This window comes from Aethalodelphis obliquidens, unplaced genomic scaffold, assembly GCF_003676395.1.
Source record: "Aethalodelphis obliquidens isolate GAN/ISIS:26980383/991018 unplaced genomic scaffold, ASM367639v1 scaffold13, whole genome shotgun sequence".
Classification (NCBI taxonomy): domain Eukaryota; kingdom Metazoa; phylum Chordata; class Mammalia; order Artiodactyla; family Delphinidae; genus Aethalodelphis; species Aethalodelphis obliquidens.
In genome coordinates this window covers 8,789,315-8,802,507 of record NW_020837957.1, presented here as the reverse complement: position 1 = coordinate 8,802,507, position 13,193 = coordinate 8,789,315, and the positions used below count along the sequence as shown (strand labels likewise).

At 34.7% G+C, this 13,193-nt stretch overlaps 1 protein-coding gene across 2 annotated transcripts in view; it reads left to right on the top strand.

Annotated features, from left to right (window-relative positions):
- The window catches only part of NEGR1 (neuronal growth regulator 1), a 911,825-nt gene that overhangs the window by 536,005 nt on the left and 362,627 nt on the right, over positions 1-13,193 (top strand). For both annotated transcript variants that reach the window (XM_027114083.1, XM_027114082.1), the window contains exon 3: positions 8,453-8,578. In XM_027114083.1, the coding sequence (XP_026969884.1) occupies positions 8,453-8,578 (126 nt within the window). The remainder of the gene's footprint in view (positions 1-8,452; positions 8,579-13,193) is intronic.

The window sequence follows — 13,193 nt, the reverse complement described above, 5'->3', positions numbered from 1 at the left end:
AGATAAATTCCTGGAAGGGAAATCATTGGCTCACTGGGTTGGATTTTTTTAAAGTTCTTAAAGTATACTGCTGAATTGTTTCCAGGAAAAAGTTCATTATTAATTCCTAATAAAATGTTATCATCACTGAAGGTTTTAAAGATAATAGAGTTGGTTTCTTAAGAAATCTGCCCCACTAGGTATGGATCCTAGATTTGTGTGCTCTAAGGCATTTCAGTTGTGGTGTTCTTCCTATGTATTTTGCAACTATTTTCTACTGCGGATGAGTTACAAAGGCATTGTAGATTCCCTGTGATATACAACACTGCTGTAAGTGTGTTCTAGCCTTCCTGCTGCTGCTGCTGCCTGAGGGAGTAGCTGTTATTATGGTCCTGATTTTAAGCAGTATTTTGTATCTTTGAACCATCCAAGTAAATGAAACTGAAGCTAGCCTGAGGTACAGCAGGGTTTTGAACTCTGGTGTGTAAACATTCATGTGTAGAGGCCAGTTCTTGATCCTCTAGCAAAAATGAAGCAAAAATAAAAATCTTTACAGTCTAAAATATTGAAACTCTTGTATAACAATGCTGTATTTCTGCTTTAAAACTGTTTATTCAGCAGGTGAGGAACTTGCCTTCAACCAAAAATTTTTAAATCATTAAATAAATATTAAGCCTCCAAAACTTATCCTTTCTAAACCAATGACCTTTCTTTATTCTTTTTTCACACTAAATTATCATGTATGGTAAGCCTTCTTAATATAACATATGTACATACATGTGTATTTACATATGTGTGTGTATTTATATATATTTGACACTGAAAATCTACCTAGCGAACACCTAGGCCTTTCCTCAGTAAGAAATCTGTCTTAAAATTTAGGGATTACTTGCTCTCTTTCATCCTATTTGGTGTATAATCCATGTATTAGGTAGTCAAGCAAAGATGGAGAGAAAGGAAAGAGAGAAGGAAGTCATTTCCAACTTTGATTTTTTCCATAACTCTATATCCTGTGGGGTTTATCACTCTCAGATGCTCACTTTCTTCTCTCCATCACTGATTGACTTGGCCCCTGCTACATGAACCAGTTCTAGATTTTCCCAAGGGAAAATAACACAGTGGGGAAAAGTTACTCATAGCACCTTTCTACTGAGTGCAAGCTATTAAGGTATCATCTCTTCTAGGGATAGTTACACTTTAATATTAAGCCCTTGCAGGCAAATAACTGCTCTGAGGCTTTGAAGGAGGGCTCTCTAACTAGAGTGGAGTTTTTAAATAAACAGGAGAGGGAAGTTTATGGAGAAGACTTTCTGGTGTCCTGTAAATGTTACCAAAATCTGTAGATTTTGGAGCTCACTCCAAACCTACTGGTCTAGGATCCCCTAAGTTGTGCCCTCTCTACCCCAGGATTCTAAAAAAACTTACAAGATCATCCTGATGATTATCTGGGTATAGGAAACTACTGTTTTTAACCATCAAATTCCACTCAGATGTCATCTGTTTCATAAAGCCTTATCTAAGATCAGTATCCCCTCCAATTCTGACCCCATAGGCAGAGTTAGATTTACTACTCTGTGTTCCCAAAACACCTTGCTGTACAGAATCTACTTTGTAGGATTTATGATTCCACATCATAATTAATAGTGTTAGGTTTTTCTAACTCTTTAGACATGGACTCCTTAAGATTGGTCTCCCTAAATCAAGTTGGTTTCTCAGTAAATATTTGTTGAATGAATGAATGGATGGATTAAAATAGGTCACTGCTTGTTCTGCCAGTGTATATAGCTGACCCCCTGAAGGACATAGTAGACTGAGAACAATTTATACATAGGTCTTATAAAAAAGGAAAAACGCTAAGTTAAGCAACATGATTCAAAGTTTGAACTGAAGTCTGAAAGATACATTTTTTTAAACACTTTCTTTGCCCCCCAAAGCAGTTCTGACATATTCCATCAGTAGGTAATTCACAAATCTGGCAAGTTTGCATTTACAAGTCACACTTAGCTATTTTTTCCTCCTATCAGTGATGGGATGAGGGGAGAAACCATAGAAATCTCTGAAATGCCATAAACTATAAAAAGTCAGTTTATAGTCTCTGAGTTGGAGAAAACAATGTTGCTAGTTAGATGCAGTCCAGGAAGCCATCAAGCACCCATCAGCAAGCCAGTTTAGGAAAAAAATTCATGAAACAATTTCTTCTCTCAGTTTGAGAACAGCACCTTTTCCAGGAGATTTGTTATGTAACGAAGATTTGCTTTCACTTTCTGGGGGCTGGCCAAGACTGAAAAGGGAAGTGCCAGCCTAAGGAAAGACTGTCCTTTTGATATTGCCAGCCATTACAAGATGTGGGAGTTCAAAACAAGACAATTCTCCGAAGATTTATAGTTGTGTTTAGCTTGTTGACTCAAGCAGTTTGGAAAATCTTCAAAGATATAGGCCATTCGAACTAACCCAGACTCCAAGTCTATGGAGAGGGAAAAAAAAAAGCAGAAATAATATGTACACATTAGTCAAGTCAAATACTTTTGACCCTTAATTTACATAGCTTCTCAAGTAAAAACAAAAAAAACAAAAACAAAACTCTAACCAAAATACACAGTCCTGCCTAGGATGTGACAGCTCATTCTGTTGAAAATAAATTTATGATTATTGTTCAATTATTTCTCTGGGTTTGCATGGCAAAAACTATAGTAGGCAATGCAGTACGGAAATGTCATGCTTTTAAATAAGTTAAGAGAAATAGTGAATCCCCAATCTTGGAGAATCCTTGAAAACCGTCACATAGGACACTTGGCACTATAATTACATTTTCACTATATTCTCAGAATTTATATTATATCATCCTTGCGGTGGTATGAAATTCTATGGGAAATCATCATTATGAAGCCAAAGAAATATTAGCTCAGCACATAAAAAAAAAAAAAACAAATATTGTTGAATATCACATATGTGTCAGGCTCTTTTCTAGGTACTTATAATAGGCTGTTGAATGAGGTAAACAAGGTTCTGACCCAAGACCTTTACTTAAGTTGCATGAAGAGAAGACAGGCAATAAACAAGTAAAGAAATAAATACAAATGACAGATTGCAAATAACACTATAAAGAAGAAACTATCGATACCAGAGGAGGGGGAGTGAGAAGGAACAATGTTTTGTGGGGTGTAAATGGTTATTTCAACAAGACACACACCCAGAAAAATCTATCTTGCTTGAAGATGTTCAAAGTCATCAGTGACACAATGCTTTCAGATGAAATTTAACCCTTTAACATTCCCTCAGAAATTCACATTTCAGTGTTCCTTCTTTGTGGTAAGCTTTAGAGGTGGAGAAAGTCACTATGGGAGAGGTGAGTCAAGCAGGACACAAAGAGATGGAATCGCTTTTATTTTTATTTTTTGTTTGACCCAGTGAATTATGCATATGACCCAGTGTATGCATAATTCAATTAGATACATTAAAACCTTTAAAGGTTTTTAGTAATGAGCCTATGGCTTCAGAGACTGAGTGGGAAGACACGTAGTACACCTGCTTATAAATCACTGCTGTGATTTTTATACCCTGGCTATGGAATCAGGTGATTTTTGGGCCCAGAATATTGTGGTTATAATAACCACAACTGGTTATAATATTGTGGTTATAATAACCACAACTGTGGTTATAAAACATCAACTGATGTTTCTTAACAATCTGTGAGTATTTGTGGACCAGCTTAAATACATAATCCATCCACCTTTTAGCTCTTGCAGCCTAAAGAAGCCCTCCAAATGGATTTGTATGTACTGTGGTCTTTCACAGACTCTTACAACTTAAGAACTTGATGGGGCATTCAACTGATTCTAGTAAACCAAAGAAACTGCCCAGATCCAAATAGTCCATGTCTTGCATTTATTTACAGTTAAGGTAGCCATCAAATACATCCTCTAAAGATTTTCATTGTTACGTGTGGCACCACCTCACATCTCATGCAACTTCATATAGGTGTGAACTCTATTTTAATTATTATCATCTACACAGACATTTTTAAAAAAATATTTTCCACCAGCTGCCACCCCACTACGAATCAGGGCTGTAGTCCAAGGACGCCAGGCTCCTTGTCTCTGACTTCTTCACACCAGCGTCCTGGCCGCAGTCCCTGAACAGACTTTTCATATAAAATAAAAGAGCGTGTTCATATGATTCCTGTGTTGTACATATTTGTCACCCTTATGTTGACTTCTCACATTTTTAATGGTCATGTTCCACACTACAGGATGAGTTGTTGGAAGAAATTTAAGTTAAATCTGTGAAGGCTGCTCACTAAACAAACAAAATCTTATTTTATTTATACAGTTCAGAAATTATGTACAAGTAAAAAAAGAAAGTAACCATGAGGACACTCACAGACTCAATTGCCCAGCACAGTGCAAATGGTAGGGAATAATCCCAAATAGCTGGCTGTGTGGAAATCGTTAGTATTTTGTTTGGATATGTATTCTAAGATTTTTCTTACTAAGAATGCTCCATCCTGCCTGAAGACACCGTGATAGATGGTTCCAAAAGGAGAAGGCAGTTGGGGCAAGTCAGATTGCATACTTTTTGATGAAAGTGAAACCAGCAAGAGATTTGAATTACCTTAAATGAATCTAAATCTATAAATGCATCTAAATATGCATCATTTCCCACCCTCCACCATGGCATCAATAGGAGTTGAGAACAGGGTGGTAAACAGTAGTTGAAATTGAACCCAGTGAATAATTGATTAAAGGCAAAAAAGGTTATGAATTTGAAGGTACAAGAGTGATTCCTTTAAATGTATGTGGGAATTAAAAAAAAAAATTTCCCTCCAACACAGACTTTAAATCCACTCCCATCCCTATTGCTTAGAAAATTTCCAATGTTCTTCAATGTCTCTAACTGGTGATAAGCAACAGTTCATTATTAACACAGATGTAAAGTTGTGTGTATCCCCAGTTAGGGTCCTGTTAAAGAAAAGTTATTCTGTGATTTAGTGAGAAATCTAGAACTTCTACCTTTCAGTGTTTTTATTTATGGTTTCATGATGATGATGACAATTTTAATGTTATAATAATTATTTCCTGCAAATTAAACAAGTGTATATTTAGATGAATATCTTATTCCTTTATTACTCTGCTCTAGGTCATAAATACTTAAATAATATGCACAGCAACCTAAATACTCATTAAAATATAGAGTTATTTAGTGACTTAAAAATTATTGAATTGACTGAACACACTTCTTTTTAAACAATTGATTTTTAAGTTAAATTTATAAATAAAAAGGTTGAAGGAGTTTGATATAAGGTATATAGAAAAGAAACAGATGTCTAGAATAGTAAGTTATTTTAACTCTCCTCATTTTTCTTTTTTCTATGCAAGCACATAGAATATTGGACATGCCATAAGAAATGCTTTGTCATTTAGAAAGTTCAGTGACATTCTTCCCACCTGTGCACATGCATCATTTATACACAAACTGTAATCCAGAATGGGAGGGTCTTAAGACACTCGAGACATTACCATTCTCCAAGCTCCTGCAACCCACGGTAGAAATATCACTTTTCTTTTCCTTTATATCTTAGCCTAATGTTCCCCGGATTCATCCCAAACCCTTCCTTGAAACCACACCTTATTCTGGAGGCAGAGCTAACAATATCTCCATTTCTGTTTTCTTACATCGAGGTCACTGATAGTTCTTCTGTATTATAAATAGCACCACAATGAATAACTTTGTGGATAAACTATCCTTCATGGTTTGCTCTAAAAGAAACAAACACAAAATTAATTTCTGATGATTTGAACCCAGAAGGCATACCTAGTAGACCTGTGTTACTCATGTAAAATGAGAAAGGAAAATATGGAAAATATTTGTCTTCTCTTAGTTACTTACCAATCTGCCGCCCTCTTTTAATTTTAAGTTCCTCGAGGTCAAGGATTATGCTTTGAAACTTTTGCATTTCCTGTGAGTGCAGAATTATTCCCTCCATAATAATCAGTAAAACTTTGAAGTCTTGAACTGGATATGCAATTCAGCAAAGCAACACCTGTTTTTGCCTCCCCAAGCTACATACATTGCATGTGAAGGACTTCATTGGCCTTCTCTACACACAACATCTGTTGCCAACAGGTGATGCATTCTGGGGAGAAGTGCCTTGCCAGAGGGATTTCCCTTGCTAACATCCTCTTTCCAGATGTTTCTTTCCTGTAGCAGATCCTGAATTATGAGGCCCCGGGAGGTGGTTGCAATCACTGAACTGACATGTTACACCTGGAATTCAACAGTCTTCCCCCACCACAGAATTTCCCATAGTTAAATGTTAAATCTTAAGTTTATTGCTAAGGGACTTGGCTATTTCTCTGTGAAATCAAATATTGTGCTTAATATTAGTTTACCACTTTAAATATAAGTAGATGTGTAAAGATGAAACTAAACTATTTTAAAGCCAGATAAAATTGACAAAATAATTTAATTTAGAGGCTAGAATGCATGGTCTTATGGCACTCCATCATTTCTCTTAAATATATACACCTCTGCCCAAAGTTGAATCAGTTATATGTTTAAAATAAAACTAATCAGACTAGATTGATGTCTGTATACTATCTTCTACATAAAGAAGGAAAGTATCATATAACTTTTTGTTTTTTTAATAGTAGACATTGATATATATGTATCTGTATATTTATATATATATATATACACACACGCTCATAAATATACACACGTGTTTGTATATACACATGTATTTCATGGTTTACTATATCAAAACAATACTTACATTCATATATCCAAAGACTATATATATTTTTAATGTTATAAGTTTATTTTTATTAAATCTTCAATTCACCAGTAAGTCTTGCACATTTTTCTCTACTTTCTTCCTAGGGTATTTTAAAGTTTTTATTTCTGCTCTGTTTCAGTTAAGCTAAAAGGATTCTTCTATTTGGAATGGTTTTAATTTTTTATTATTTGCCTGAGAAGAGCTCAATGAAGAGTTTAATGATAATATGTCTTAAATGTCAATTAAAGTATGTCATTTAGGAGCAGATACAACAGTATATCACTTAGGAATAAGCCCTTTCCTCAATCATATCACCAGTTATTTATAATTGAATACTTTATATTTGTAATCAAATCATCCCAGATTTTCATGTAGCAGAGTTTTGGTTCCATTAAAAAATAAAAGATGATATTCAAAGTATGAGTAATTTAATTTATCCTTATGACAGATTTTAGTTACTGGTTTTTAAAATAACTCTGAAAACATATCTCTTGCCGAAAGAAACCCTAAGACTGGAAAAATTAGAAAAATTCCACTTAAAAAGCATGTTTTTGGGCTTCCCTGGTGGCTCAGTGGTTGAGAGTCCGCCTGCGATGCAGGGGACACGGGTTCATGCCCTGGTCCGGGAGGATCCCACATGCCACGGAGCGTCTGGGCCCGTGAGTCATGGCCTGCGTGACCGGAGCCCGTGCTCTGCAACGGGAGAGGCCACAACAGTGAGAGGCCTGCGTACCACAAAAAAAAAAAAAAAAAATCATGTTTTTATAATAGTTATCAATATATCTAATTGCCATTTATTTAGCTTTGACCTGAAACTTCAACATACTATATTTTTATATAGGAAACCAAAACTTATGGCACAGGCCCATTGTGTATACTGTCAAAGTGGTGAACTTCTGAGAGCAATTTTAAGGCATGGGAAAAGAGCAGTAGTGAAATTAAATTTAAACACCAAATACGTGTTTTAAAGCATCTAATAATAATATTGATAGCTAACAATGATGCCAGGAACTTTTCTAAACCCTTTAACATATGCTGACTTATTAATCTTCATGGTAGCTATATGGGGTTTGTACTATTATTATCTCCAGCTTGCAGATGAAGACCTGAGGCTGAGGTAACACGGCTAGCCTGTAGAGGACACAGGACTTATATCCATGCTGCGCAGATTAGAAAACAGACCTAAATTGCCTTTGCGACCCTGAAATCTTACATCCCAATTCTGTATATGTTTTACCTCACTTAGCTCTTAAATCACCATGTAGGCATAACTGTTCTGCTAGTTTAAGTTTCTTCCAGATTTCCATTTTTCTTTAATCATTTCAACAGGAAAACCATCATTATAGTGAAGATACATGGATGGAACAGACAGATGGCTATATTCTAGTTTATGTAATACAAAGTATATTCACAACAATATTTATTGATCATTTAAGCACTATTTAAGCTTTTTGTTATTAAATATTTAATTTGTCTTAAAATATTTCATAGCCAAATATTAGAGAAAATTAGAACCAAACAAAAAAACTCTAGGGTAATCCTGAGGATCTAGAGAATCTATCTTTTAGGTGATGACCATGGGCCATAAGTACATTTCACCACCATAGTTTGATTGCATGATATCATGGAGTTAATCATATATAGTTCAACAGACTTTTATACATTTTTTTCTGACCACTGCATGTTTTGCCATTTCAGTTCCTCCGAAGATATATGACATCTCAAGTGATATGACCATCAATGAAGGAACCAATGTCACCCTGACTTGTTTGGCCACTGGGAAACCAGAGCCTTCCATTTCCTGGAGGCACATCTCCCCATCAGGTAAAGCAGAAAAGTATCAGTGTTGCTCATGCTGTTCAATATCTTCCTGTAACCTCACTTGTTCAGAATGTAAGAGTCAATTAATTTTTTATATCCTTTTCATGAGGTAGTCAGGATGCATATTTTTATACTTATTCTTTATACCTAAATGCATGTAGTTCACAAAACTTAAATGAACATTTTCTGTCAGAGCCCAGAGTAGAACTTAGGTCTCTTGATTCCTAGGCAAGGTTATTTCCCCTGAAGTATACTGGATAATCACAAATCAATAGACAAAAGGTTCAAATGGAAATATCACAAGAGAAATATCTTCATTTAAATGTGTAAGGCTTTTATTCAATCGGCATTCACATGTTAATAGGCCAGCATGAACTACTGAGGTAATCAGGGGAGAATAAAATTATACAAATTATGAGTTTGCTGCGTCTAATTTCAAACTGCAGTTCAGAATCAAGGATTTGGCAGTTAGAATTAAATTTTAACTGATGAGGGATCTAAAAACCCAAGAGTTTAGTAAGTTGTACAAGATCACATAGCTAGGTGAAATTAAGGTATATAACACGTTTATCAGTGTCTGGTGCTTCTGATACAGGGCACATCCTCCTAAAGAAATTGTCAACTTTAGGAAGCTGGGGATAATCATCATCAAGACAGGTCTATTTTCACAGCCACAACTCTAACTGAGTCATCAATTTGTGTAAAATCTAAATATTTGAACTACATAACTTTAAATGTACTATGAAGTAAGAGTGGTACTTTTAATGAATAAGATCCCACCACATTTCAGATAAACAATATTTGATTTATATTTTAGGTAGAAATAACTTGAACAAGACTAGGATGAGGAAATCTCTTTTAAAGGAATCAAAAAGGCATATATTATATAGGCGTAGAAAGATTACAATTAGAACATCTATTTTATCTGCTAATGCTTTCTTTAATATCACTTATCCTTAAGTGCCTTTTGGTTTCCTCATTTATGCAGTAGGACTAATGAGACTTACTCACATCATACTCTTAGTATTACTATTAATGTGAGAAAAAAATCAATAGAACAGCAATATACCCTTACATAATATGCATTATGGTCCCTGTAATATTTCTGAACCATGAGTGTGCTTTTGACTGCCAACATTTCACTCTCTAGAGTGGCTACAGAATCATAAAACTGGTATGTGAGCACTGAATTAGTGACAAGACTCTCCGTGGGGTGTAAGTGAGGCAAACCCAGGACTAGCTGTTAGAATACATGTGCTCCAATCTCAACTTCCTTATTCAACAGTTCAGCAAATCCTAGTGCAAATCTCTTAGCCTCAGTTACCCTCAGCTAGTTTCCTACTTTCCAAAAGTTGAATGATAAAAATCCCTGGCTATTGTGAGACTCAAAAAAGATAATAAGCATAAATGTGCATTAAAAAGTATAAGGTGATATGCAAATGTAAGGTTGATTCTTAATCATCTTTCCAGGGATTTAAATCTGATATGAAAATATAATTTTTGTAAGAATGAAGCACATAATCTCCATCTTCATACAATTTAAGATTAATAATTTGGATTTAACTCTCCTTCTTTGCAGTGCTTGTTATTATGCATATTCTTTTTGTAAGTGCTTGGATACATTTTAGTTTAATTAAATACCATGAATGTTGGTTAATGAAGTTATTAGAATGACGATAATGGATAGCATCATGAAGCTGAAAGAAGAAGGATTGGGTTTATAAGTTAAACTGTGCATAGATTTGTTTTTCTGATCCTACCATACAGAGCAAATGAGTAAAATTCGAATAAATATTAACTATTATCTAACGAATAGCTAGACATAGCTGATATTTTTATAAATGGATGGTCACAGGAAGGTAGCTACACAGAGCTTCTCCCTTATCTACGGAAAAGTTAGGTTGTGAGTTCAACCACATCACAGACATTGCCTGAACCAACTGAAGTTGCCATTCCACTTGTTAGTTCAAACAACTTAGCGTACTTTCCCAAAAATATCTTTCTTGAGAAGTTTCTGAATATATGAGCTTCCTTAGAGTTACTTATAGTGATGATTTCTTCCTTTCTATATTTTCTATTCTATATGTAGAAATTAATTTCAAATTTATATTTAAAAAGTTTGGGATTAGCAGATGTAAGCTATTATATATAGGATGGATGAACAACAAGGTCCTACTGTATAGCACAGAGAACTATATTCAATATCCTGTGATAAACCATAATGGAAAAGAACATGTAAAAGAATATATATATATATATATATATATATATATATATATGTGTGTGTGTGTGTGTGTGTGTGTGTATAACTGACACTTTGCTGTACAGCAGATATTAAACACAACATTGTAAATCAACTATACATCAATAAAATTAAAAAAATAATAATAAAAATACTCCGAGTAAGAAAAAAAAAGTGTTATAGAAATAATGCAAAGTACACCCTATGTCCTTTACTCAGTTTCATCAATCATTTTTCCCATTTGCTTCAACATTTGCTGTGTGTAAAGTATGCAGAAATATTTTTTTTCATTGAATTATTTGAGAACAGCTTGCATTCAGCAAGCCCCTTTCTCCCTAGTGATGTTCAGTGTGCATTTCTGAAGAAGGATATTCTCTTCTGTAACCACAGTGCAGTTTTTTAATTTTGTACATTTAACATTGGCATTATACTTTTATTCCATTACTATCCATGTTCCAATTTTGTCAACTGATTGAATAGTGTCCTTTAGAGAATTCTTTTCCCTTTAGTATTGTATTTAGTTGTCATACCACTTTAGTCCTCTTTAGTCTGGGGACTATTCCTTAGTTTTTCTTAGTCTTCCTTGACATAGTCTTCCTTCCTTCCTTCTACTTTTTAAAAAAATAGAATATTTCTCATTCTGCATTTGACTCATGTTTCCTCATGATTAGGGTCTAGTTATGTCCATTTGGGATTAAATAAGTGAAGCTGTAACTTCTCAGGGAATGATATCCAGAGGCACAGGATATCCAACCCTGTTTCTGAAATTGAGAGACCTATTTACATCTCTTGAATGCAATTCACATAGCTGCTCTCAAATGCTGTGATATCATGAAGCTAAAACTCACTTAAAACTTCTAGAGAACACTGACAAGTTTACACCAGACATTTGATTTTGAATAGAAAGACAAAATAAAATTCTTAATCACACATTATTTCTTAATAAATCTAGATCCAGTCAGAAAAAATAGGAAAACTTAAAAAGATAAATTTTAAAATCATAGATTGTATATGACAAATATGGAAGCATTTTGAAAGCCTCTGTCAAATTTCTACTTATTATTCATTGCTGTTTATCTTAATCTCTGCTTCCTAGTTCATTCCTATTCTTTGATATCTGGAATCTCCAGAGATGTTCTTATTTTACCCTGCTGGTGTTTATAAGCTAGCAAAGATATTCTTTTGTCTCCAAAGCCAAACTTTGAGCATGAACACTGGGCTGTGTATCTCAAACTCTTTTTCCTCTAATCTCTATATGCTTAGTACGTTTTGAAAGGATAGTCTCATTCTAATTATCCACAGGAGTTAAGATTATTGCCTAACTCAAGATAAAGAATGTTCCATTAAGTTCCCTTTATCCTGTTATATTCCATCCATTCTTTCCTGTTTGTCAGGTCCTTATTTCATTAAATATCCTCTTTCTCCCTACATCTTTAAGCTCTTCTCCTCTATTAACTTTATCCTGTCCACATTTAAACAGGTTCAAGTCGCTCTTTTCTGAAATCAATCTTTTGACACATCACTTTTGTTTAGTCAACAATTATTGAGCACTTATAAAGGAAACCACAAACAAGTGGTCAGAGATGTAGGAATAGAATCAGAAAGCCATGATTACAAGAAGCCAAAAGAGGAAAAAATTCCTGGAGCAGTGAGTGATTAAAAATGTCAATCAGGTTAAATAAGATCAGACCAGTTACCTTTGGGTTAGATAGTTTGGTGATCATTGCAACAATTCAGTGACATAATGGACCAGAAACTCAGCTGTGGAGGAATAAAGAGCAAATAAGAAGTGAAGAACTTAGATGTGGAGGCAAACTATGAATCCAGTTAGTCAAGGTGAAAATTTTGTTTTTCTACTTTTACATATATTATTTTTTGTGTGAGGAATATCTTTTGTCCCCCTCTACAATTATCAAACTTACTCCTTTTTCAACTTTTAATGAAGCTATTCCTGAGCATCCCAAGAAAAATCAGGTGCTTCTTTCTCCATAGTTACATAGTACCTTGTGCCACCATTCGTGTGGGACTAATTCTCTGAATTGTAGTCTTTGGTTTTGTTTGTCCATGGTCTTATGGGACAGGGAACTCCTTCTGTCCAGAAACAGTGTTTGTTGACCTTTGTAACTCATGGCTTAGCACAAGACCTGGCACAAGATAGGGGCTCCATAAGTACTGCAGAGTTAATGGATGCTGCTCTCTGTTCTTGCTTCCCACATGACTTCTTAGAACTAGAAATTAAAATTTGAAGAGATAACATGGTAGTGTCACAAGCAAGTATTTCCTGTCTGATATCTCCCCACCACCTTTATCCCCACTACCTTTATCACCCTAATATATCCCCCTAATATAAATTCATACCCCTAAATATGAATCACC